Source organism: Pristiophorus japonicus, chromosome 4 (genome assembly GCF_044704955.1).
Source record: "Pristiophorus japonicus isolate sPriJap1 chromosome 4, sPriJap1.hap1, whole genome shotgun sequence".
Taxonomy (NCBI): Eukaryota; Metazoa; Chordata; class Chondrichthyes; family Pristiophoridae; genus Pristiophorus; species Pristiophorus japonicus.
The window spans coordinates 114368226-114386201 of NC_091980.1; the positions used below are offsets into that span (position 1 = coordinate 114368226).

Consider the following 17976-nt stretch of genomic DNA (forward strand, 5'->3'; position numbering starts at 1 on the left):
AAATCCCCAGGGCCTGATGGACTGCATCCCAGAGTACTTAAGGAGGTGGCCTTGGAAATAGTGGATGCATTGACAGTCATTTTCCAACATTCCATTGACTCTGGATCAGTTCCTATAGAGTGGAGGGTAGCCAATGTAACCCCACTTTTTAAAAAAGGAGGGAGAGAGAAAACAGGGAATTATAGACCGGTCAGCCTGACATCGGTAGTGGGTAAAATGATGGAATCAATTATTAAGGATGTCATAGCAGTGCATTTGGAAAGAGGTGACATGATAGGTCCAAGTCAGAATGGATTTGTGAAAGGGAAATCATGCTTGACAAATCTTCTGGAATTTTTTCAGGATGTTTCCAGGAGAGTGGACAAGGGAGAACCAGTTGATGTGGTATATTTGGACTTTCAGAAGGCGTTCAACAAGGTCCCACACAAGAGATTGATGTGCAAAGTTAGAGCACATGGGATTGGGGGTAGTGTGCTGACATGGATTGAGAACTGGTTGTCAGACAGGAAGCAAAGAGTAGGAGTAAACGGGTACTTTTCAGAATGGCAGGCAGTGACTAGTGGGGTACCGCAAGGTTCTGTGCTGGGGCCCCAGCTGTTTACACTGTACATTAATGATTTAGATGAGGGGATTAAATGTAGTATCTCCAAATTTGCGGATGACACTAAGTTGGGTGGCAGTGTGAGCTGCGAGGAGGATGCTGTGAGGCTGCAGAGCGACTTGGATAGGTTAGGTGAGTGGGCAAATGCATGGCAGATGAAGTATAATGTGGATAAATGTGAGGTTATCCACTTTGGTGGTAAAAACAGAGAGACAGACTATTATCTGAATGGTGACAGATTAGGAAAAGGGGAGGTGCAAAGAGACCTGGGTGTCGTGGTACATCAGTCATTGAAGGTTGGCATGCAGGTGCAGCAGGCGGTTAAGAAAGCAAATGGCATGTTGGCCTTCATAGCAAGGGGATTTGAGTACAGGGGCAGGGAGGTGTTGCTACAGTTGTACAGGGCATTGGTGAGGCCACACCTGGAGTATTGTGTACAGTTTTGGTCTCCTAACTTGAGGAAGGACATTCTTGCTATTGAGGGAGTGCAGCGAAGGTTCACCAGACTGATTCCCGGGATGGCGGGACTGACCTATCAAGAAAGACTGGATCAACTGGGCTTGTATTCACTGGAGTTCAGAAGAATGAGAGGGGACCTCATAGAAACATAGAAAATAGGTGCAGGAGTAGGCCATTCAGCCCTTCTAGCCTGCACCGCCATTCAATGAGTTAATGGCTGAACATGCAACTTCAGTACCCCGTTCCTGCTTTCTCGCCATACCCCTTGATCCCCGAGTAGTAAGGACTTCATCTAACTCCCTTTTGAATATATTTAGTGAATTGGCCTCAACTACTTTCTGTGGTAGAGAACTACTTTGGTAACTTCATACCGGGTCTCAGCACACTGTTAGAACCACTACATGCCTTACTGCGTAAAGGACATGAATGATATGGGGCAAAAGCCAATAAAATGCCTTTGTAAAAGCTAGAAAATTGTTATGCTCAAACAAGTTGCTTGTGTTGTATGATCCATGTAAGCGTTTGGTACCAGTATGTGATGCGTCGTCGTACGGCGTCGGGTGTGTATTGCAAAAAGCAAATGAATCTGGGAAATTGCAACTGTTTGCTTATGCCTCCAGAAGTCTGTCTAAGGCTGAGAGAGCCTACCGCATAATTGAAAAAGAAGCATTAGCGTATGTTTATGGGGTAAAGAAAATGCATCAATATCTGTTTGGGCTCAAATTTAAATTGGAAACTAACCATAAGCCACTGTTTTCCGAAAGTAAGAGGATAAATACGAATGCATCGACCCGCATCCAGAGATGGGCGCTCACTTTGTCCGCATACAACTACGCCATCCGTCACAGGCCAGGCACAGAAAACTGTGTTGATGCTCTCAGTAGGCTGCCATTGCCCACCACGGGGGTGAAAATGGCACAGCCCGCAGATTTAGTCACGGTTATGGAAGCATTCGAGAGTGAGCAATCACCCGTCACAGCCTGACAGATTAGAACCTGGATGAGCCAGAAGCCCTTACAGTAAAAAATTGTGTACTGCACGGGAGCTGGTACAGTGTCCCAGTAGAAATGCAGGAAGAGATAAAGCCATACCAGCGGCGCAAAGGTGAAATGTCTATACAGGCAGACTGCCTTCTGTGGGGTAATCGGGTAGTGGTCCCCAAGAAGGGCAGGGACACTTTCATCAGTGACCTCCACAGTACTCACCCAGGCATCGTAATGATGAAAACGATAGTCAGATCCCACGTGTGGTGGCCCGGTATCGATGCGGACTTAGAGTCCTCCGTGCACAGATGTAATACATGCTCGCAGTTAAGCAATGCACCCAGGGAGGCACCACTAATTTTATGGTCGTGGCCTTCCAAACCGTGGTCCAGGGTCCATGTCGACTATGCAGGCCCGTTTTTGGTAAAATGTTCCTTGTGGTTGTCGATGCGTACTCCAAATGGATTGAATGTGAGATAATGTCCCCAAGCACGTTCGCTGCCATCACTGAAAGCCTGCGGGCCATGTTTGCCACGCAAGGTCTGCCTGATGTCCTTGTGAGTGACAACGGGCCATGTTTCACCAGCGCCGAGTTCAAAGAGTTCATGGCCTGTAACGGGATCAAACATGTTACATCTGCCCCTTCAAACCAGCATCCAATGGTCAGGCAGAGAGAACAGTGCAAACCATCAAGCAGGGCTTGAAGAGATTAACTGAATGCTCACTGCAGACTCGCCTATCCCGAGTCCTGCTTAGCTACCGCACGAGACCCACTCGCTCACTGGGATTCCACCCACTGAACTGCTCATGAAAAGGGCACTTAAGACAAGGCTCTCGTTAATTTATCCTGATCTACATGAACAGGTAGAGAGCAGGCGGCTTCAACAAAGTTCATATCATGATAGTGCAAATGTGTCACGCGAAATTGAAATCAATGATCCTGTATTTGTGTTGAACTACGGACAAGGTCCCAAGTGGCTTCCTGGCACTATTGTGGCCAAAGAGGGGAGCAGGGTGTTTCGGATCAAACTCTCAAATGCCAGATGTCAGAGGGCTGAAACTAAATACAAATAACTTAAAAAAAAATTAAAATACGCAAAATTGACTAGGCGTCTCCTTTCAAAGGTGTTCAAGTTTTTCATTTTTCAATTTCAAATTCACCGGAAACACGGACCAAATCAAACTCAGATTCACGGACTATCCTGAGCAACCCACTTTGGACCCTACCTTCTTTGACCCCCCCCAGTGGTTGGCCACGAAGCATAACCCATCACCCGCAGCAGCCCAGCAGGACTCATCACACCAGGCAGCCCAGCAAGGCCAGCTGCACAGCAGCCCAGCAAGGGCCCAACAAATGATTCACCAATACCAGCATTTGCACCGAGACGATCAACCAGGGAAAGAAATGCCCCAGATGGACTCATTTTGTAAATAGTTACACTGTTGACTTTGCGGGGGGGGGGGGGGGTGGTGGGGAAGTGTTGTTATATATGTAAACCTGTATATACCTTGTATAGCCACTAGAGGGCTTATCTCCTGGAGTCCCACAGGAACCCACAATCCCTTGGGAGCACAGGTACTTAAGGAGGCCTCACAGGCTGGAGAGGCACTCTGGAAACCTGCAATAAAAGACTAAGGTCACACTTTACTTTGAGCTCACAGTATCCAGTCAGACTCTTTATCCATACACAACACAGACTATCAAGCAAAGCTTGAAACGCGTGTCGCGTGTTGGAAGGCTCCCTGCAGACCCGGCTGTCCCGAGTGCTGCTCAGCTACCGCACCAGAACCCACTCACTCACTGGGGTTCCCCCAGCCGAGCTGCTCATGAAAAGGGTGCTCAAAACAAAGCTCTCTCTTGTCCACCCTGATCTCCATGATCACGTGGAGTGCAGGCGGCATCAACAAGGTGTGTACCATGACCGTACAAATTTGTCACGCGATATTGAGGTCAAGGACCCTGTGTTTGTACTCAATTATGGACATGGTCCCAAATGGCTCGCTGGCACAGTCATAGCCAAAGAAGGGAGCAGGGTGTTTCAGGTCAAATTGGCCAATGGACTAACGTGCAAAACACAATTGGACCAAATCAAATTGCAGTCCACCAACAGCTACCAACAACCTGAAGAAGACACCACCAACTTTAACCCTCCAACACACACACAAGTGGCAACTGACATCATGGTTGACCACGAAGCCGAACTCACCATCCCCAGCAGCCTTGCAAGGCCGGCTGCCCAGCAGCCCAGTGAAGAACTAACCAACTCACCCACACCCGCATTTGTACTGAGACGATCGTCAAGGGAGCGAAAAGCCCCAGATCGCCTCACCTTGTAAATAAATGTACTATTGACTTTACGGGGGAGTGATGTTATGGATTTACCCCCTTGCAACCTGTATTACACTACCACCAGAGGGCCTACCTGTTGGAGTCCCAAGGGATCTCAGCATCCCTTGGAAGCACAGTGTATAAGCAGGCCACCCACGAGGTACCTGCACTCTGGAGTCTCATTAAAGGAGCTAAGGTCACACTTGCTCATTGTACACAGTATTCAGTTTCATCCTTTATTATGAATGCATCATAATCCATTTTAAATAAGCATCCACAACAAGCAAAAACATTTTGCCTAGAAACGGGCCAGCGAAGTCAACGTGGATCCTAGACCACAATTTGGAGGGCCATGACCACAAACTTAGCGATGCCTCGCTGGGTGCATTGCTCAGTTGAGAGCAAATGTTGCATTGGCGCACGCAAGACTCCAAATCTGGCTATAGCTTTCATCATTACTATGCCTGGGTGGGTACTATGTAGGTTGCGCATGAACGTTTCCCTGCTTTTCTTAGGCAAACCCACACGATTACCCCACAAAAGACAGTCCGCCTGTATGGACATTTCGTCTTTGTGCTGCTGGAATGGCTTGATCTCTTCATGCATCTCCGCTGGGATGCTGGACCAGTTCCCATGGAGGACACAGTTTTTTACAAGGGACAGTAAAGGATCCTGGTTGGTCCAGGTCCTGATCTGGTGGGCCGTAACGGGTGACTTTTCATTTTCAAATGCATCCATCACCAAGAGCAAGTCTGCAGGCTGTGCCATTTCCACCCCGGTTACCGGGTGGGCAATGGTAGTCGACTGAGAGCATCAGCGCAGTTCTCTGTGCCTGGCCTCTGGCGAATTACATAGTTATATGCAGACAGCATGAGCTCCCATCTTTTGATTCGAGCAGAGGCATTGGTTTAAATACCTCTGTTCTCTGAAAATAGCGATATGATCAGCCTATGGTCAATTTCTAACTCAAACTTAAGCCCAAACAGATACTGGTACATTATTTTCACCCCATAAATGCATGCCAGAGCTTCTTTTTCAATCACGCTGTCGGCTCTTTCGGCCTTGGACAAACTCCTGGACGCATAAGCGACCGGTTGCAATGTTCCCGATTTGTTTGCTTGTTGTAACACACACCCGACCCCATACGTAGACGCATCGCAAGCTAGCACTAAACGTTTACATGGGTCATACAGAAAAGCAGTTTGTTGAAACATAACAGATTTCTGGCTTTCTCAAAAGCTGTCTCCTGTGATTTCCCCCATACCCAGTCATCTTCCTTGCATAGCAACACATGTAGAGGTTCTAGCAAGGTGCTTAACCCGGGTAGGAAATTACCAAAATAATTGAGGAGTCCCAGGAACGACTGCAGCTCGGCGCGTTCTTGATGGCCTCCATCTTGGTATCGGTGGGTCTGATGCCATCTGCTGCGATTCTTCTCCCTAAGAACTCGACCTCCGGTGCCAGGAAAACACACTTTGAGCGTTTTAACCTGAGTCCCCACGATCTAGCCGACTTAGAACCTCTTCCAGGTTCGATGGTGTCCCGACCTGTGATCAATATGTCGTCCTGGAAAACCACGGTGCGCGGAACTGACTTTAGCAGACTCTCCATGTTCCTTTTAAAAATAGCCGCGGCCGATCGAATCCCAAACGGGCATCTATTGTAGATGAACAGACCTTTGTGCGTGTTGATGCAGGTGAGGCCTTTCAAAGATTCCAGCAGCTCCTGCGTTATGTAGGCCGAGGTCAGGTCCAACTTGGTGAACGTCTTCCCTCCTGCCAGCGTCGCAAATAGATCGCCTGCCTTGGGTTGTGGGTACTGGTCCTGCAGCGAAAAATGGTTAATCGTTACTTTATAGTCCCCACAAATTCTGACTGTGCCATCGCCCTTGATAACTGGAACAATCGGACTGGCCCACTCATTGAACTCAATTGGCGCAATGATGCCCTCTCGTTGCAGCCTGTCCAGCTCGATCTCCACTTTCTCTTGCATCATGTATGGCACCGCACGTGCTTTGTGGTGGATGGGTCATGTACCGGGAACCAAGTAGATCTGCACCTTCGCCCCAGAGAAATTTCCGATGCCTGGCTCAAACAATGATGTGAACTTGCTCAAAACCTGGGCACATGAGGCGTCATCGACAGACGAAAGCGCTCGGATGTCGTCCCAGTTGCAGTGGACTTTTCCCAGCCAGCTTCTGCCGAACAGTGTGGGGCCATCTCCTGGTACAATTCATAATAGTAGTTCGTGCAACGCTCCATCATAAGGGACTTTTACTGCTGCACTGCCAATTACAGGGATCAGCTCTTCAGTGTAAGTTTTCAGCTTGGTATGAATAGGGCTCAGTTTGGGCCTTTGTGCCTTGTTGCACCACAGCCTCTCGAAGGCCTTTTTGCTCATGATAGACTGATTCACACCCGTGTTCAATTCCATGGATACTGGAATTCCATTCAGTTCAACTTTTAACATGATCAGTGGACATTTCGTGGTGAAGGTGTGTACCCCGTACACTTCTGCCTCCTCGGTTCGAGTTTCTAGTTCAGTTTGATCCGCCATGGATCAGTCTTCCTCTGCAACGTGGTGGTTTGCAGGGTTTGCAGCTCGTCTGCACATTCACTGGAGGTGTCCCATTGTTCCACAGCCTTTGCACGCATAGTGTTTGAAGCGGCATTGATGGGCTCGATAATCACCTCCGCAGCGCCAACAAGGTGTTAATTGCCTCGCATTCACACTTGATGGTGGACTCTGAGTCATCTGAGGTCGTGCAGCTGCAAGCGTGTACGTTCTGCCATATGCATTCCTGCCTGAAAACGACGTCACTTTATGTACCGTACTTGCCGATGTATCTTTATGCTGCGAAATCTGTTTGGTGTTATCGCTGGTGGACATAAATGCCTGGGCTATCGTTATGGCTTTGCTCAGGTTCGGAGTTTCAACAGTCAATAGTTTGTGAAGGATAACCTCATGGCTAATGCCAAGCACAAAAAAAGTCTTTTAGCATTTGCTCCTGGAATTTACTGAATTCGCAATGTCCTGCAAGGCGCCTTAGTTCGGTGACGTAGCTCACCACTTCCTGGTCTTCAGACCGTTGACATGTGTAAAATCGATACCTTGCCATCAGAACGCTCTCCTTCGGATTTAGATGCTCCCGGACCAGCGTACGCTGTTCTTCATACGATTTGGTTGTAGGTTCCACTGGAACAAGAAGATTCTTCATGAGGCCATAGATTGTTGCCAGCAGACGGTGAGGAGGATCGCCCTTCGTTTGGCAGCATTCTCATTCCCTTCCAGCTCATTGGCCACGACGTATTGGTCGAGTCGCTCCACGAAGGTTTTCCAATTGTCACCTTCTGAGAATTTCTCCAGGATACCAACAGTTCTCTGCATTTTCATGTGATGGTTTGTTATCTATTACTCGTCGCCAGTTGTTAAGTCTCAAATAAAGCAATGTGATTGAGTACTGTAGACTTGAGTAAGTGTGACCTTAGTCTCTTTATTCTGACTCCAGAGTGCTCGCACAGCATGGGAGGCCTGCTTATATGCAGTGCTCCCAAGGGATGCTGGGATCCCTTGGGACTCCAACAGATGCGCCCTCTAGTGGTGATAGAATGCTGGTTACAAGGTGTTGCATACATAACTGAAACGACCCTCCAAGGGTCAACCAGATAGAGCTAAGCCCAGAGCACAATCAATCCATGAAGGCGATTTGCACTAAGGACTTGGGGGAGAGTGATGTTATGTATCCAGACATGTTTACTGCTTATACTGTTACATATGATGTGCCACCAGAGGGCACTACTATGGGAAACTTGTACACCAGCTGTATGGTCACTAAGGTGTGCCACCAGAGGGCAGTGCAGTGGGAGACTTGTAGGTTACCTGTACAGGTGTGCCAGGCCTAGTATAAAAGGCAGGCCACATGTATGATCCTCACTCTGGAGTTATATTAAATGGACTAAGATCACTACAATTCAAGTGCAATACATTGCCTCGTGGAGTCATTATCAGAGCATCCAAAGACATAACAGCCTTGACCATCATTTTCCAGTCCTCTTTGGATCTGGGCATGTTGCCAGAGGATTGGAGGACTGCTAATGTAGTACCCTTTTTTAAGAAGGGAGATAGGGATAGGCCGAGTAATTACAGGCCTGTCAGCCTAACCTCAGTGGTGGGAAAATTATTGGAAAAAATCCTGAAAGACAGGATAAATCTACATTTGGAAAGGCAAGAATTAATTAGAGACAATCAGCACGAATTTGTTAAGGGAAGATCGTGTTTGACTAACCCGATTGAATGTTTTGAGGAGGTAACCAAGAGGGTCGATGAGGGTAGTGCGTACAATGTAATGTATATGGACTTTAGCAAGGCTTTTGATAAGGTCTCACATGGTAGACTGGTCATGAAGGTTAAAACCCATGGGATCCAGGGCAAAGTGGCAAATTGGATCCAAAATTGGCTTGGATGTAGGAAGCAAAGGGTAATGATTGATGGATGTTTTTGTGACTGGAAGGATGTTTCCAGTGGGGTTCTGCAGGGCTCAGTACTGGGTCCCTTGCTTTTTGTGGTATATATCAACGATTTAAATTTAAATATAGGGAGTATGATTAAGAAGTTTTCAGACGACACTAAAATTGGCTGTGTGGTTGATAATGACGAAAAATGTCATGGGCTGCAGGAGGATATCAATCTACTGGTCAGGTGGGCAGAGCAGTGGCAAATGGAATTTAATTCAGAGAAGTGTGAGGTGATGCACTTTGGGAGGGCTAATAAGGAAAGGGTATACACGTTAAGCGGTAGGCCACTTAATAGTGTAGATGAACAAAGGGACCTTGGAGTGCTTGTCCACAGATCCCTGAAAGTAGCAGGCTAGGTGGATAAGGTGGTTAAGAAGGCATACGGAATGCTTGCCTTTATTGGCCAAGGCAGAGAATATAAGAACAGGGAGGTTTTGCTTAAATTGTATAATACTTTGGTTAGGCCACAGCTGGAGTACTGCGTGCAGTTCTGGTCGCCGCATTATAGGAAGGACGTGATTGCACTAGAGAGGGTGCAGAGGAGATTTGCTCAGATGCTGCCTGGAATGGAGAATTTTAGTTATGAGGACAGATTGGATAGGCTGGGTTTGTTCTTATTGGATCAGAGGAGGTTGAGAGGAGACCTCATTGAGGTGTACAAAATATTGAGGGGCCTGGACATAGTGGATAGTAATGGCCTATTTCCATTGGTGGAGGGGTCTATTTCGAGGGGGCATAGTTTTAAGGTGGTTTGTGGAAGGTTTAGAGGGGATTTGAGGGGGGGGCTTCCTTACGCAGAGGGTTGTGAGGATCTGGAACTCACTGCTTGGAAGAGTGATGGATGCAGAAACCCTCACCAATTTTAAGAGATGGTTGGATGGGCACTTAAAGTGCCGTAACCTGCAGGGTTATGGACCTAGACCTGGTAATTGGGATTAGACTGGATGATCTTTTGTTGGACGGAGCAGATATGGTAAGTATTGCAGGGAATAGAATACAGCCAGGGTGATCTCCTGGACTAGTTCTGATCGCCTGGATTGGTCAGCGTTGAATTTTCCCAGATTTTTTCTCCCTAAATTGGCCTGGGTTTTTATCTGGTTTTTGCCTCTCCCAGGAGATCACATGGCTCCGGTTGGGGTGGAGTGTAGAGTGTTTCAGTATAAGGGGTGTCGCAGTTGTGTGAGGCGGACTGGTTGGGCTGAATGCTCTTGCCTTTACATCATTGTTCATAGGTTTGTATGTAACCTTTAGGGCTGCTGACCAAGGGTCATGTGGCTCTTTGTCAGCCAGCGTGGATACGATGTGCCGAAATGGCCTCCTTCTGTGCTGTAAATTTCTATGTTTCTATTCACAAGACACTTATCGAACGAAATGTTGAAAAAGAATTAAAAAATAAAAACTTTAACTTACCTTTTTTGCCGGTCTTCATTCTTACCGCTGTTTCTGGGGCTGCAATGCAGGCTTTTCTCGGGCGTTTTTTTCACCCAGAATACGGGTGTGCTGAACGGCTAATTTAAAGCGATATCACTTTTTTTCGTCTTGCACGATGGCGGACCGCTTTTCAGCGGTATTTCAAAACTACTGGTGCATAACTTTGGCCAATTTAGGTGAACACCTTTTTCCGTCAAAAAAGGCAAAATATCTTCAAAAAAATGGGCGCAAGGCTGGCCAATTTCTAGCCCGGATCGTGTTTTAATTAAAGAGAGAGTAAACACTTTTACTTAGTGTTTCATTGTCAGTTTTTCAATTAGCGAAATTTATTTTAAAATTGGATTGATTCTTAAGAGGAGATAGTCAAGTAAATGAAAAAACAAAATACTGCGGATGCTGAAATCTGGAATAAAAACAGAAAATGCTGGAAATCTCAGCAGGTTAGGCAGCATCTGTGGAGAGAAAGCAGAGTTAATGTTTCGGGTCGATGACCCTTCGTCAATTAAATTATTTAGTTCACTATCTGCCACAAAGAATTCATCAGTTGCATTGTCCCACACTCAATTGTCAAAGAACTAATTTGCACAGAAAATAATTTGTAGATTTTTCTAACTGGATTTGGGAAATGTGTTAGATTGAATTACTGGTTGAAGCCTGCTTTGGATTGTGACTTGTTCTGGAAGTGATTTTTAATCACAATTACAAAAACTGTATTTTTTACCTCTTGGAGTTCCCCAGGGATCTATCCTTGGCCACCTCCTCTTCCTCATCTACATACTGCATTTTAGCAAAATTATCTGAAAACTTGCAGTCAGCTTCCACATGCATACCGATACCACCCAGCTCCCTCTCACCACCAGCTCTCTTGGCCTTCCAGCTGCTGCTGTGTTGTCAGACTTCTTGACTAACATTCAGCCTTGGCTGAGCCACAATTTTCTCCAGTTTTCACATTGGGTAGGCTGAAGCCATCCTCTTTGGCTCCTACCACAAACTCCATACCCTTGACACTGATTGAATCAGCCTTTCCATCCACTGTCTCAGCTTGAACTGGACTGTAAACGGCCTTGGCATCCTTTTCAATCCAGTGCTGAGCTTCAGATCCAAAATCCTCTCCATCACTGAGACTGCCGACTTCCACCTTCATAACATTTCTTGTCTCTGTTCCTATCAGCTGCTGAAGCTCTAATCCAGCCTTTGTCAGCTGAAGATGTGACCATTCCAATGCTCTCCTGGCCAGTCTCCTATTCTCCATAGAATCATACAGCACAGAAGGAAGCCATTTGGCCCATCGAGTCTGTGCCAGCTCTTCGAAGAGCAATTCAGTTATTCCCATTCCTCACTCTTTCCTCACCTCCCAGCATTTTTTTTCTTCTTCCAGTATTTATCCAATTGCCTTTTGAAGGCTTTTATTGAATCTATATTTACCACCCTATCAGGCGGTGCATTCTAAATCCTAACCACTTGTTATGTAAAGAGTTTTTTCCCCATTTCGCCTCTTTTTTTTTGCTAATCACCTTAAATCTGTGTCCTCTTGTTCTCGATGCTTCAGCCATTGGAAACAGTTTCTCTTTATTTACTCTATCTAAACCCGTCATGATTTTAAACACTTCTATCAAATTTCTTCTTGGCCTTCTCTGCTCTAAGGAGAACATGTTTTGTAAATTTCACCTAAAACTCTGCTGCCATCACTCCTGTCCTTGCTGACCTATATTGGCTCCCTGTCCTACATTGCCTCCAATTTAAAATTCTCATCTTTCTGTTTAAATCCATTCATGACCTTTCTCGTCTCTATCTGTAACCTCCTGCAGCTCTACAACTCTTTTTGGAAACAAAATTAAACATTTAAATCAAGTGCCCCCTGATCTGGGGGACACTCCAAACATTTTTCCAGGTCCTTTTTTTGTTTTTGTTTGTTTTTTTTTGTATTTTTTGTGGGGTTTTTTGGGGTTTTTTTGGGCACTAAAACACATATATATATATATATATATATACACAAGTGCCCCCTATAAAAGGGGAAGGGGACATTAAAATCGGCAGTAAAACAAATTAAACTTTAAAACATATAAAATCAAATTAAAATTTGGTTGCCGGGGGTAATGATGCACTCCAGTCCCTCCGGCGCCCACCTCTCGCGGAAGGCCGCGAGCGTACCGGTGGACACCGCGTGCTCCATCTCCAAGGACACCCTGGCTCGGATGTACGCGCAGAAGAGAGGCAGGCAGTCGGGCTGAACGACCCCCTCGACCGCCCGCTGCCTGGACCGGCTGATGGCACCCTTGGCCATGCCCAGGAGCAGTCCTACGAGGAGGCCTTCCGACCCACCCACTCCCCTCCGCACAGGGTGCCCAAAGATCAGGAGCGTGGGACTGAAGTGCAGCCAGAATTTCAGGAGCAGCCCCTTTAAGTAGTGGAATAGGGGCTGCAACCTTGCACATTCTATAAAAACATGGAACACGGACTCCTCCAGACCGCAGAAATTGCAGGCGGCCTGGGAGCCCGTGAACCAGCTTAAAAATTTATTGCACAAGAATGCTCCGTGCACCACCCTCCAGGCCAAGTCCCCGATAAACAGTGGGAGGATTCCCGCGTAGAGTGCACGCCATCGGGGACCCCCGCATACCTCTGGATGGCAAGCTGGTGCGCCATGGCGTGTCCGGACGGCAGATGAGGATGGCAAGGTTGAGAGTATGCAGGAGCAGCCTGTACAGGAAACTCCTCCGCGCAGAACTGAAAGGCACAGAGCCTACAGCTCTACAAACTTCAGAGAATGCTGCATTCCTTTAACTCTGGCCTCTTCTGCATCTTCCAATCCTTTTGCACAACCATTAGTGGCTGGGCCTTCAGCTGCCTAGGCCCATGCTCTGGAATTTCCTCCCTAAACCCCTCCATCTCTCCACCACCCTCTCTTCCTTAAAACCCATCTCTTTTTCCAAGCTTTTGGTCACCACTCCTAATGTCTCCTCCTTCGGCTTGGTATCAGTTTTGTCTGATTGCCCCACTGAAGCACCTTGAGACGTTTTTCTACTTTAAAGGCACTCTATAAATGCACGTTGTTATTATTACCAGCAAGGCACTGATTCTCAAGGCAGTATGTACATTTAAACTGTTTCTGTTTGTTATTATACTACATCCATTGTTCAAATCATTTTATCCTGTTTTCTGTTTAGTTATTATATGTAGCCAATTAAGTTTAAGAATTGCAACTTGGAGTTGTTTTATAACATTAAATCTCTGTCTTTTGATTCTAGTGATACCAACTTTCAGGAAGTCCTATCTGATTCTGATTCAGAAATGGGCAGTACAGAGCAACTAGAACAAGGGAGCACTGACACTTTGGCTAATGGCTGCAAAACAGATATAGATCCTGCAAAAAGACTTGCCAAACGACTGTACAATCTTGAAGGGTTTAAAAGATGTGATGTGGCACGCCACCTTGGAAAGAAGTAAGTTTTTGCATATTACTGGGAATTACTTATGAGTATTGGCCTGCTTGGTGTCTACTTCTACCAAGTATCAATATTGGTATTTGATTAAGGATAAACATCATTACTGTTCATTTGTGCGATAACCATTATCCATTTGCATTAAAGGCAATTTCAAAGTTGCCGGTTATAGTTTCTAACTGCTCTGTTTATTTCGGGCAAAAGCAGCTGTGTTAAAGCTCTCTGCCAATTTAATGAATTATTATCTTCCCTTTTCTACACTAATCAATGTTTCAATTAAACTCAGTCATATCAAATTGAATTAAGTGATTCTATGAATAACAGGATTTAAATTTACTCTCCTGATTTTCATGTTAGTCAGTTTAGAGTCAGTTTTTCCAGATAGAGTAATTTCGGCTCAGGGTAACAACCTGCCCTGATCTGACAATTTGAAAGTGTGTATTCTGTGCAGTGATTGGCCAAAAAGCAGACTTGATGAGGACAGATGGAGTTAGCGAAATGGGAGCAATCCTGGTCTAAACCAGTCAGGCAGAAAAGTGGATTAGAGTTGTTAGCTTCTCCTTTGCTGTACTATCAATGATTCTATGAAATTGACTGTACAGATTTTTGTCAGATGATTCATCATCATCATCATCATCAATAGAAAACTCAATGCCTTTTCTTCATCTCCCCTGAAGTAAGAGAGAGGGTTTCATTAAGGTTGGTCACTCAGCAAAAAAAGAAAGGAAATGGAGGACCTTTACACCCATGTTGCAGTGCTGTCCCGTTATACTGGCCATCATGTATAGTGGCAAATCAAGTTCACACAAATGTACCCACTGTAAGCGGTGGGTCTGTAGTACATACATTTTATCCTCAAATTTCAAGGGTTTAGTACATAAGACAAGTTAGATATAGTAGATAATTAAGGTGTGATTAAATAGCAGAAAATGTATTCATTTCACATTACTAGATTCTAAAGTCAAGCTACTCAAATGACAGATATGACCCAATAACTTCAGGGCTCTGGAGGGGATAGGAACGGATAAATGAAATGTTAAAACAAATGGTAGGAAGATAGAGAAAGACTTAAGCGACTTATCCTCGGAAGAACAAAATGTACTCAGAACCAAAGCTGCAACTTGAAAATAGCATAGTGGGCTTAGCACAGTGAGACATCACAGCAGCTGCAGCTAAATAAATAAACAGGTTGTTTGTGCGTTGAAGCATGATTGAGTGAAGAACAGTGGGGAAGCATAGCAGGTGGAGCTAGGGCATTTAAGGTGGGAGAACAGTGCTGGGCCTGGACAGATATGGCTGTAGAAGCTTGTTGCCTGGACAAAGTAAAGCTAATCTGCAAATTAGTTGAGTAAATTTAAATCCAATTGTAATTGTAAGAGTAGATAAGATAGTATTTTTCTAATGTTGTCAAAGTAAGTAGTACTCGGTAATCACGAACACTAGAGAAAAAGTACTAGGCAAACTAATGGGACTAAAGGTGGACAAGTCTCCTGGACCTGATGGCCTGCATCCTAGGGTCTTAGAAGAAGTGGCTGCATTGGTTGTAATCTACCAAAATTCCTTGGATTCTGGGGCAGTCCCAGCAGATTGGAAAACCGGAAATGTAACGCCCCTATTTAAAAAAAGAGGCAGACAGAAAGCAGGAAACTATAGACCAGTTAGCCTAACATCTGTTGTTGGGAAAATGCTGGAGTCCATTATTAAGGAAGCAGTACCAGGACATTTGGAAAAGCATGATTCAATCAAGCAGAGCCAACATGGTTTTATGAAAGAGAAATCATGTTTGTCAAATTTGTTAGAGTTCTTTGAGGATATAACGAGCAGGGTGGATAAGGGGAAACCAGTGGATGTGGTAAATTTGGATTTCCGGAAGGCATTCGATAAGGTGCCATATAAAAGGTTACTGCACAAGATAAAAGTTCATGGGTTTGGGGGTAATATATTAGCATGGATAGAGGATTGGCTAACTAACAGAAAACAGAGAGTCAGGATAAATGGGTCATTTTCCGGTTGGCAAACAGTAACTAGTGGGGTGCCACAGCGATCGGTGCAGGGGCCTCAACTATTTACAATCTATATTAATGACTTGGATGAAGGGACTGAGTGTAATGTTGCCAAGTCTTCTGCTGCTGAAACCCTCATCCATGCCTTTGTTACCTCTAGACTTGACTACTCCAATGCAACCCTGGCTGGCCTCCCACATTCGACACTACGTAAACTTGAGGTCATCCAAAACTCAGCAGCCCGTATCCTAACTCGCACCTAGTCCCGATCACCCATCACCCCTGTGCTCACTGACCGACATTGGCTCCCAGTTAAGCAGAGCCTCGATTTCAAAATTCTCATCCTTGTTTACAAATCTCTCCATGGCCTCGCGCCCCCCCCCCCCACACTCCAAGCTCTGTAATCTCTTTCAGCCTCACAACCCCATGAGATGTCTGCACTCCTCAAATTCTGCCCTCTTGAGCATCCCTGATTATAACTGCTCAACCATCGGTGGCCGTGTCTTCAGCTGCTTGGACCCTAAGCTCTGGAGCTCCCTCCGTAAAGTTCTCCGCCTCTCTACCTCTCTTTCCTTCTTTAAGACGTTCCTTAAAACTTATTTCTTTAACCAAGCTTTTGGTCATCTGCCATAAGTTCTTCTTATGTGGCACGGTGTCAAATTTATCTGTTTTGTCTTATAACACTGCTGTAAAGTGCCAGAGGACGTTTTACTACGTTAAAGGCGCTATATAAATAAAAGTTGTTGCTGTTGCAAATGGTGGATCAGGGAAGCCAACCAGAAGACAGCCTGCTGAGTTTAACTGGAAGCAGGACGGAGAAGAATTCATACTCGCCCAACCTAATGAATGCTGACCCATTTAAATTCTGAGATCAAACCTTTTGAATTTCCTCTAAGCAACTGAAATGCCTTTGATTGAAAAGTAAAAGTGGAGGGCAGAGAAACCCAAAGCAAAAATCAAAAAGGGCCACATTACAGCAAAATTCTAAAGGGGCAAAGTGTGTTAAAAAGACAAGCCTGAAGGTTCTATGCCTCAATTCGAGGAGTATTCGTAATCAGGTGGACGAATTAACTGTGCAGGCAGCAATTAATGAATGTGATATAATTGGCATCACGGAGACATGGCTGCAGGGTAACCAAGACTGAGAACTCAACATCCAGGGGTATGCAACATTCAGGAAGGATAGACAGAGAGGAAAAAGAGGTGGGGTAGCGTTGCTGGTTAAAGAGGAAATTAGCGCAATAGTAAGGAAGGACATTAGTTTGGATGATGTGGAATCTGTATGGGTGGAGCTGTGGAATATCAAAGGGCAGAAAACGCTAGTGGGAGTTGCATACAGACCACCAAACAGTAGTAGTGAAGTTGGGGACAGGGTCAAACAAGAAATTAGGGATGCGTGCAATAAAGGGACAGCAGTTACCATGGGCGACTTTAAACTGCATATAGATTGGGCTAACCAAACTGGTAGCAATACGGTGGAGGAGGATTTCCTGGAGTGTATTAGGGATGGTTTTCTAGACTAATATGTCGAGGAACCAACTAGAGGGCTGGCCATCCTAGACTGGGTGATGTGTAATGAGAAAGGACTAATTAGCAATCTTGTTGTGCGAGGCCCCTTGGGGAAGAGTGACCATAATATGGTAGAATTCTTATTAAGATGGAGAGTGACCTAATTAATTCAGAGACTAGGGTCCTGAACTTAAGGAGCGGTAACTTTGATGGTATGAGACGTGAATTGGCTAGAATAGACTTGCAATTGATACTTAAAGGGTTGACGGTGGATAGGCAATGGCAAACATTTAAAGATCACATGGATGAACTTCAACAATTGTACATCCCTGTCTGGAATAAAAATAAAATGGTGAAGGTGGCTCAACCGTGGCTAACAAGGGAAATTAAGGATAGTGTTAAATCCAAGGAAGAGGCATATAAATTGGCCAGAAAAAGCAACAAACATGAGGACTGGGAGAAATTTAGAATTCAGCAGAGGAGGACAATGGGTTTAATTAGGAGGGGGAAAATAGAGTATGAGAGGAAGCTTCTCGGGAACATAAAAACTGACTGCAAAAGCTTTTATAGATATGTGAAGAGAAAACGATTAGTGAAGACAAAAGTAGGTCCCTTGCAGTCAGATTCAGGTGACTTTATAATGAGGAACAAAGAAATGGCAGACCAGTTGAACAAATACTTTGGTTCTGTCTTCATGAAGGAAG

General features: G+C 45.3%; 1 protein-coding gene across 14 annotated transcripts in view; it reads left to right on the forward strand.

The window, feature by feature from the left end:
- The window catches only part of LOC139263036 (PH and SEC7 domain-containing protein 2-like), a 420621-nt gene that overhangs the window by 228560 nt on the left and 174085 nt on the right, over positions 1 to 17976 (forward strand). For all 14 annotated transcript variants that reach the window (XM_070878509.1, XM_070878513.1, XM_070878508.1 and 11 more), the window contains one exon: positions 13566 to 13760. In XM_070878509.1, coding sequence (XP_070734610.1) covers positions 13566 to 13760 — 195 coding nt within the window. The remainder of the gene's footprint in view (positions 1 to 13565; positions 13761 to 17976) is intronic.